At 36.6% G+C, this 9,572-nt stretch overlaps 2 protein-coding genes across 5 annotated transcripts; one reads left to right on the forward strand and one right to left on the reverse strand.

The window, feature by feature from the left end:
* Positions 1-1,967: 1,967 nt before the first annotated feature.
* On the reverse strand, positions 1,968-6,372 carry LOC306858336 (V-type proton ATPase subunit E 1-like). 3 transcript variants are annotated; one of them, XM_079398823.1, is made up of 10 exons: positions 5,677-6,372; positions 4,953-5,018; positions 4,728-4,837; positions 4,473-4,539; positions 3,749-3,838; positions 3,594-3,662; positions 2,862-2,956; positions 2,668-2,755; positions 2,456-2,560; positions 1,982-2,265 (listed from the first exon to the last, which is right to left on the reverse strand). In XM_079398823.1, exons 1-9 carry the CDS (start codon positions 5,707-5,709, stop codon positions 2,498-2,500), a joined length of 681 nt encoding a protein of 226 aa, XP_079254949.1. In that variant the 5' UTR covers positions 5,710-6,372; the 3' UTR covers positions 1,982-2,265; positions 2,456-2,497. The 3 variants fall into 3 exon arrangements, with proteins under 3 accessions (XP_079254948.1, XP_079254949.1, XP_079254950.1); XM_079398822.1 differs by having other exon boundaries at positions 1,968-2,560; XM_079398824.1 differs by having other exon boundaries at positions 1,982-2,560; positions 2,668-2,772.
* LOC306858337 (uncharacterized protein) lies at positions 5,967-9,283 on the forward strand. 2 transcript variants are annotated; one of them, XM_079398826.1, is made up of 2 exons: positions 5,967-6,526; positions 8,300-9,283. In XM_079398826.1, the coding sequence occupies exon 2, from the start codon at positions 8,491-8,493 to the stop codon at positions 9,100-9,102; it is 612 nt and encodes a 203-aa protein (XP_079254952.1). In that variant the 5' UTR covers positions 5,967-6,526; positions 8,300-8,490; the 3' UTR covers positions 9,103-9,283. The 2 variants fall into 2 exon arrangements, with proteins under 2 accessions (XP_079254952.1, XP_079254951.1); XM_079398825.1 differs by lacking the exon at positions 5,967-6,526 and adding an exon at positions 6,603-6,694.
* Positions 9,284-9,572: the final 289 nt, after the last annotated feature.

The following is a 9,572-nucleotide window of genomic DNA, read 5'->3' on the forward strand; positions in this document are numbered from 1 at the left end:
TTGCATTGCTTTAACTGTTCTCTGTACATCCCACCTTCTTGCATGACACAATTGGCCGATTATGTGAAATGGCTGCATGCTTTGGGTTTTTTTGTTATTAAAAAAAATGCTACGAAATGCATCATGTTTTGTAATTAAATAGCCACATGTTTGTGGCTATTTAATACCTGATGTTGAAATACATTTAATCACCTGTTATCAAATGCAGTGACGCCACTCAAACTTGCCCTCAGCACATCTAGGCGTTCCCAAAAAGAGCATCCCCATCGCAGAAAGGGCGTATTGGTGGAGAAAAGGAACTGCACTGACCCGTCCCATGTGAAGCAGATGTCACAATGCGGCCTGTACGTTGCATTCATCATCAGCCAATCCACACTCACCATAGCAGAGCTGTGGATGTGAAGAGCAGCACCTGAAAGGGACACAGTCATTTTAGCATCTGAAGGACAAATGTTTCCCAAATATACCAGTAACCATTTTTTACCCTTTGGCATTTTCTGTAGCAGTTTGAAGACAGGGCTTTTTTGCACAATGTGCCGGACTTTGAAGAAGTGCTTGGATGGTGGGAAAGGTGAAGCAGCCATTTCTTTCAGCTTCAGCTGGTGCAGGACTGAATCCAGTTGCTTTTCAGCAGCAGTGAGCTCCACTCTGCCCCCTACTTGCTGGGACATGTCCTGCTTCAGCATCAGCTCCCTCTGATGGGGATCTGGCATTGTCTTACACTCTCTGATACACAGTAACATTTGGACAGTCAGAGCTGCCATGCTGGAGAGACTCATCATGATCGTACAGAGATCCTGAGACGGTGAGAGAGTGATATTCCCATTCTTATTAGTTTTAAAATGGGATTTGCCTTTGTTTTAGTGTAATTTTACACCTACACTGAGCCTGGACATTTCAGATTGCAGTGGACACGATTACAGTAATTCAAAGTTAAACTCTAAATGTATAGCTTGAAGTCTAAACCTTTTTATGGAATATGGACTAGTATTCTAGCCATAAGCAATGGTTTAAAATGCCTTAATGATGAATTTGTTTCTTACAAACATATGTTTTTTGCTTTATAAGACCCTGATAATTAATTGATGGACTGGAGTGATGCGGATTACTTGTGGATTATTGTGATGTTTTTATCAGATGTTTGGACTCATTCTGACGGCACCCATTCACTGCAGAGGATCCATTGGTGAGCAAGTGATGGAATGCTACATTTCTCCAAATCTGATGAAGAAACAAACTCATCTACATCCTGGGTGGCCATGAGGGTGAGTAAATTTTCTGCAAATGTTCATTTTTTGGTAAACTATTCCTTTAAACCTAAATCAGTTTTACTACTGCTACTAATAATAGTTGAGCTATTTTCTCACTCGCTAATATTTTTGCAGTCATTCTGTGAAAAGCATTTGAAAGGATCTATTGTTAGTTCATTTGACACAGTCTGATTTAAACTCTCATCAGAACCTTAATTTTATTAGTATTATTTATAAGAATTTGTACATCATGGTGATATTATTATACTATTCAGCACAAGTTATATTAGATCTATTTCCTTAATATTTTTTAATATGGTGGTAGTTTGAATCCCAGCTTGACTTTCCTAGCAATCTAATCTGAAAAAAACTCAATAGTAAGAAAACAGCAAACTTTAAACTATTTTTATTTATTGCAAATAAGCAATTCATCCTCAGGCTGAAAGTTACCTTCAAGTTTATTTTGCTGATTACCCCCTTTTTGTTTTCTTCTATTCGTCTTAAATCCAGAGAGCATGTATTTCAGCTGCTGTCTGTCTGTATTTGTATGAAGTTCCTCATTCTGCAAGACCAGCACATGTTGAGAATGTGATAACAATAGAGCATGTGATATACTGAGAAATCTTAAGTGACTCAGGAATAGGAGCCTTCCGCAAACGCTTCTCATTATGACATTCATCCATTCCCAACACCAGACTCAGTAAAAACACAACGGAAGAAGATCTGTTTGGTATTGTTTTTTTCATTATATATCATTTCCACATCAATATAATCTTTGCAGTATTAACAGACATGATTGCTTGTGATATACAGGTCATGCTCTGCACCACAGGAAATACCAATTCAACAGAAACGATTAAACACATTGTAATTTTCAAGTCTGTGCCACCATTTAGTTTTTCTGAGGGATGTTCAAGATGGGTCCGTCTTCTCCTCCACAGCCACAAAATGGGTGAGTTTGCAAACAATCGTGGAATTTCTACATCAGTTTAAGACTGAGTTCACTCAGGCGTTTCTGTAAACATAACCGTTTCAAACACATGAGATGTTATGGACCAGAGTTCTAGCAGCCAATCGAAACACTATTTTGATCCTTTTTACAGCAATAATGAATCACCACATACAGAACACACACATACACATGATATTTTAAATACAGACAGACAGGAATGGAGTCTTTAACATCAGAATAAAAATAAAAGTACATCAAACAATGGCGTTCTGCCATGCTTTTGTGTGGGTGAGGATCAGTCCATGAACTTGCGGTTCTGGTTTGCACCAAATAGGGCAACTCGGATTTCAGGCATCATCTAAAAAAAAAAATAATAATAATAATAATTCGAAAGCAAATGAAATATCTGCTGTACAATTCACACTGCTTCTCATAATCGTAACCCTCTCAGCCCAATTTCTGTACCTGTTGTGCTATGAGGTCCAGCCTGCTCTCCAGAGTGTTGGACACTTTGATCTTCCCATCAGCATTATACAGCTCAATACCACCAGAGCTACACAAACACAGAGACTTTCATTTTATACATTTAAAAACCACAATTTCATAAAAGATATTCAGACTAATTTTGTAAACTAGAAACGGAAAGCACAGATGCTCACACTTCTGGAGAGAGGAAGTTCTCCTGGTCAAAACGCACTTCAAGATTATTCTTCACTGCTGCCTTGTAGATGGGAATGTTTTTCTGCACAGCAGCCTAATAAAACACGTTTGTGCTTGATTTATATCATGAAGTACTCGGTTATGAATAATTATCAATTATTTGAGTATTACACAACATTTTGCTGCAGCCAGTGTTATTTTAGTATCATTGAGATACTACTATAGTTTAATAAAATTCGGAATATTCTGTTTTCATTTTAATTTTATCTAAAGTTTTAGTAAATGCGTTGTTTTTTTGTCATTTTATGAGTTTTTAAATTTCTATTTAATTTTATTATATTTCAGTTTTAATTATTTTAATACATGAAGTTAAACTGTTTATATATACATAGAAATATTATAAATTATAAAACTATAGAAGTGTATATAACTATATAAGAAGTTATATATAGTCATTATATAATTTTACATAAAACAGTACATTATAGATTTTTATTATTGCTGAATGCAATGTCATTTTAGTATCATTAATTTACTATTATGGGTTTTATTAAAATTTTGTTTTAGTAATTCTGTTTTTTTTTGTTATATTTTATATCAGCTTTAATTATTTTAATACATCAAGCTAAATTAAATGAAAATGAGAAATGCCTTGGCAACTAGCTGACTTTAAGTTAACATTTACATTTTATTTCAAGTAACAAAGTTTTTAGGTTTAGGGAAGTACAGACCTGCACTATGCCCACATCCTGTTTGCGGCAACGGATGGTCACTTTGGGTTCCAGGAGCTGATAAAAACCCTGAAACATGAGAATATCAGAGCGTGTCCCGATAAGACTCACATACAGACCTGGTTTACTATACTGTTTCATTATAGATCGCTCACCTGCAGGACAAGTCCGTCCATCAGAGCCGCGTATCTGGATGGATCTCTAGCTACATTCGCTAGTCGCTGACGTGCATCATTTAGTAAATCCTAAAAAACAAAGAATTAAAACTGCAGTGTAAACAGACAACAGAAACCCTATATGTTCAAGATTCAAGATTTTTATTTGTCACATACACAATTATACAGAGTATAACCAGCAGTGAAATGTAGAACCCTGGATGTAGGACACTATGTGGGCATAGTGCAGGTCTGTATGTGACCCTGGAGCACAAAACCAGTCTTAAGTCGCTGGGGTATATTTGTAGCAATAGCTAAAAATAGATTGTATGGGTCAAAATTATCCATTTTTCTTTTATGCCAAAAATCATGATCATGTTCCATGAAGATATTTTGTAAATTTCCTACACTAAATAAATTAAAACTTAATTTTTGATTAGTAATATGCATTGCTAAGAACTTAATTTGGACAGATTTAAAGGCAATTTTCTCAGTATTTTGATTTTTTTTTGCACCCTCAGATTACAGATTTTCAAATAGTTGCATCTCGGCCAAATATTGTCCTATCATAACAAATTATACATCAATGGAAAACCTATTTATTCAGCTTTCAGATTATATATAAATCTCAATTTCGGAAAATTGACACATGACTGGTTTTGTGGTCCAGGGTCACATATTTACTTTAAGGCTAGATGTGCCACAAAAGAGAACAGAATCTAACCGAAATCATGTCATCACGGGCCTTCAGAACCTTCAGTCTGGCCTGGTTCATTAGGTTGGACATTTGACTGTGGACAGGAAGCCAACAATTATAGCAAAGTGAATCACAATCAGAACATTCATAAATAATAATATAATGTGAAACTGTTTTACTGCATGAAACGCTTGTTTGAGTAACACATTAAGAGGAAACTGGGAGTTTCCACAGTAATGATTTGGGCGTCTTTCTATTTCAGTCAGAGGAAGACACACTCACATTTTCTTCTGCTGTTCGATCTGCTTCTCCTTCTTCTCATAATACTCCATAATCTTCAGACGCTGAGTCTGAACCAGCCGGCCTTTCTCAATGTTGAACTCCTCCTCTGCCTGCAGAGGGAGTCACTTATCATCATATCAGCTCTTATTCACACCATTTCCATTATCACAGTTAGTCTTTAGATGTTAGTGGAATAATTTAAAGCTATATGTAAATAAAAATTACCTTTGCATCAATCTCCTCTGCTTTTTCATTGGCCTCCTGCTCAATGAAAGCCATCATGTGCTTGATCTAGAAAGATATGGGAATCAAAATGAGAACCATTCAATATCTATGGGGGTCTAACAGCATTACAATATTTGAAACCAACTTTTAAATACATGCACATGCATAATTTCTTCAAATGATATAAAACACATTGTTAGAGCGCTGATTGTTGTTTTCTCTGAGAAAAATCATCTTAAATCTGTTTAAAGTTCCAGTAGCAATGAGTTGCCCTGTTGTGGCTCCATCAAAAGGATGTGGAATGTGTCTGTCTAGTGTTTGCGTGTGCTTACTGTGTTATTACTATGCACAACGTCCTACACCTTAATATTTTGCATCATCTGCATTCTAAAATGGGTCATTTTGTGCTGAATATTTTATATTATTCATCACACTACCTTGATGCATTTGTTTTTTGCTCAATTTATTTAGCCTTTATTCATCCTTTAAGCACATGTATTAAAACGCGTTACTATAAATTCACTATTATTATACAGACATGTCTCGTGATTCAAGCGCGTGCGTAATGAATAAACGACGAACAACCTTGAAGGCCACATCATCGGATTATATCACGATGCTCGTGCCAGGCTCGTCTAAAACGATGCACTGATCTAATCATCAATTGGTTAACCTTGCTATAGTATTATGCAATTATATATTATGCATTTGAACGCATTTTCACCTGCTTCTGGACGTCGGCATCGCTGAGCGCCATGACTGCTGCGGCTGCGGCTGTAAGAGGATTTTAAACTCCACCGACTGAAAAAGCTTGTCTCGCGGCGACGGAAAGACGTCTCAGTGACAAATGGATTTTAGAGATATTTGCGAAAAGCCTACAGATTTAAAACCGCATGAAGGGTCGACTGTGACAGAGTCGTGAAAACAGCCTGGAAGGATCAGCTGATTCTCAGTCAGTGATGTCACATGATGCGTGTTTCCTCTCTGGGAGCCAATCAGATCTCAGTGCGCGTCTAGGCTTTTTGTTGATGTTTATGTGATATATGCGCTTATTTTGAACCGGTTACAGACGATAATAATAATGGCACTGCTACTAATAATAATGACATATAAAAGTATTTTTAAAACGGCCTGTGTAGTTTAAAAATATAGAATAAAAAACAAACATAGGCTTATATGCCTTTGTAGCACCATATTTATTTTTTTGAAAACGAGGCTGTGTGAAGCATTGAAGTACAGTGCGTTATGGATTGTACTGTTGTTTGACAACATGCTTATTTTTCAGTTGTTGAAATGTAATTCCAAAAAAAAAAAACTTTAAGTAGCACGTGCCATTGTAAAAAGTCCGTACACAGCCTCGTTTTCATCAGCGTTTAATTCAATATGGCATCTGACTGTTCATTAAGATGACATGGAAAATGAACACAAACAAAAAAGAAAGAAAATAACAGTGACCTTAATCACAAGGTGGACACTAACTTTGTCAAACAAACACATGTCAAGCAAACAGGACAGTGTCACAGAAAGTAGGACAGATCGATGTGTCATGGCGCTCAATATAGAACAGAACAAAGGTAAGTGGGAGTGCGATGGGAGTTTTCACCATGAGTCGGGCAGATGTAATGGGATAGGGGTGGGATTTTAGGGACCAGGGAGGTGCTGGACTGCATACTGTTGCTCCAGTGACCCTCCTCTGTATTGATTCAAGCCTGCAGTCTGACTAAACCTTGCGCTCAGAGAAGGTAAGACCTGTTTTCAATGGCTGCTTTTGCAGAATATCACTCATTTAGTCTGGCATGTGGAGTTTAAGGCTGTGTGTATTCTTCTTTTCGTCTTTTTCTTTTTCCAGTCTTCAAAATATGAAATATGTGTCATTTCAATTTCTTGTATGTATAATATGAGAATGTAAGCTTGCACATTTTGTTTTCATTTCAAATTATACTCATTTCATATGCTATAAGGTGCCATAAGCATGTTTTTTTTAATAAATATCATAGTAGTAGTGATATCATATAGAGGGATATGTCACTCTTAACAAGCTGAAAATATAATTAGATTAGATCATCTTATTATATTAACTGTCTGGTTAGTGAATGACCTATTCTTAACTAAATACTCATGCTGGTTAAAATGTGCTTCTCTCGACAAAATAACTGTCCTGTCTTGCCTGTTTCTCATTCTTTCCATTGGTCTACGGTCTGCCTCTGTCAGAGGTCAAGTTAAAAAGCCGCAGCATGTATTTCTTGCACATTTGATCCCTTTAAGCACTTTGACCTTTGATCTTGCCGATGGGCTTTAGTTTACTATCTCTTCACAATGTGACTGTTGACGCTGCACATGTTTTCACTGTGACGTGACTGAAGCGGTGCTGGTGCAAACAATAACTGTTACCCTCATATCTACTTCAGTAACTGGACACTAACATTTGTATGATCATAGAATTAGAACTGTATTTATAGACAGTGATGAATCTTTAGAATCCAAGTCAGCGGGAAATTTATGTGTAGGAATTTTTTTTCTCTGACAAATTAAATTAAATCATAAAAGAGTAGCCTAAGTATAGATAGAGTATGTCCATTTTGTGTAAGTGCTACGTGAACTGAACCACGATCCTGTCATGGCATGTGAAATGTCTGACATTCTCTGTTCATGGGAACAGATGAGATATATATATAGCCTATAGGTTGCATAGCCAGGCAGATATGCGCTTACTGGCATACATATCACCATATGATAGATTAGGATCTTTGTAATTGTAATTTATCTTGGATACACTAATGAAATGTTGCAGAAGTCAGATTTAAGACTTAATGGACAAAATCCTGTCCCACATTTTTTTTTTTTCTAATTTCTCAGAAATTCAGTTTGGTTTGGTTTCTTCACTTCAATTTTTTTATTAACAAAGAGATATAAGATATTAGAAGTTTAACATTTTACATAAATGTTTTATAAGTATTTAGGGGGGGAAAAGTGAATGACAATTAAAAAAACATTTTTGTATATGTGTGATTGTAACTATATTTTTTTCTTTTATTTAAAACATTATTATACTATAATAACTATACTATAATTCTCATCTTAAGTCTTTGATGGGCACAGTGTTTAACCTCAGGTAAAACTCTTTTTCTGTGGTGGTGATGATGATTATTATTATTATAGCTATTATAAATTTTTTGATTGTTGTTGCTGTTGTTTTATTATTAATCTTATATTAAATGTCAGCTTATGTTAACAAAACTTATGCTGTAAAATACATTCCTGCATCCCCACATTTTTTTATATTAATGTAATTAATCAGTGGCACAATGCACTAATATAACTAAATTAATCCTGTCTCTCATCTTTAGGACTCACTGAACCTGTAAAGATTAGTCAGATTTTCACAGAGGAGTAAAAGTCTTCCATCCTGTCTGAGGACAGGCAGTTTGCGGGACCCAGCCCTCCCCAGGATCGAACCTCAAACCTGGAGGAGAGCAGCAGTGGGTCCGGCCCCTGGCAGACTGCTAGTCTAGCCGAGTCCTGGGCAACTATTAGCGACATGGAGCCAGAGTTTGGAAGTCTAGAGACCAGTGAGATGGTCCTAGTTCAAGAGGACCACAGCGAGAACCACTCCTCCACCTCTGACATTATCCACTTAGAGGCGGAGCTCCATCAGAGGGCGGAGTCAGATGAGGAGGAGGAGCTTCAGAGTAGTGTGCTGAGCATGATTGGCAGCGAGCTGGAAGAGATTGGAGCACTTCCTGAAGAATCAGATCTCAAGCCTCCACATACTGTGGAGCTCCTGATGTGTGTGGAGGAGCCAGTTGAGGAGGAAATTGATGCAGAGGTGGCTTCTGAGCCAGTTTTCATTCACACTCCCCTTCTGTCTGAGCCTTTAGATTTTATGCTGGCTTCTGTTCCCATACCTGAAATCATCTCACAGGTTTTAGATCATCTCCCACCCTCCACAGTCACAGTCTCAGAGGAACCTCATGCCTCTGAATCAGAGTCTATTAATGCACCTAGTGTGTCAGCGTCATCTTCGGAAGAGGTTGTTCCAAAGGCAGACCCGCTTTCAGCTGCACCCTTTGAACTCCCTGTGCTGTTGGTTGGTGGCGCCGCCCTGGTGGCGGTAGTGGGAATACTTACATATACCCTGATTAGAAAATAGCAGGACTGTGTATCTCTTTAATAGTTTCAGAATTGTACAACAATTCAACAGATTATTCAACAGTCTTATTTTGCATATCTACACAGAGACTAAACAGTCTGGAAGTCTGGATAATCATTCTCCTCAATAATAAAATAAATACATTGCTATATAAATAAAGGTGGCATTGTAGTATGTGTTATACGGTCTTTATTTATTCTGATCTGGAAAATCAAGTGACAGGATCATTTTCAGTATTACAGTAAAAATATAAGTCATTATTTCTTTAAAAATTCATTCATTCATGTATTCACATTTTGGGTGCATGTTTAAATTAAAAAAACAATCAGTACAAATGCTGTCAATTTACAGTATTACAGTGCAAATAAAGGTTTATTTTATTTTGGGTGAGATTTGTTTAATATATATAAAAAATCAATAGTAATACAAATTCAGTTAATTTTCAGGATTACAGTATAAATATAAGCTTG

This window comes from Barbus barbus (genome assembly GCF_936440315.1).
Source record: "Barbus barbus genome assembly, chromosome: 39".
NCBI lineage: Eukaryota > Metazoa > Chordata > Actinopteri > Cypriniformes > Cyprinidae > Barbus > Barbus barbus.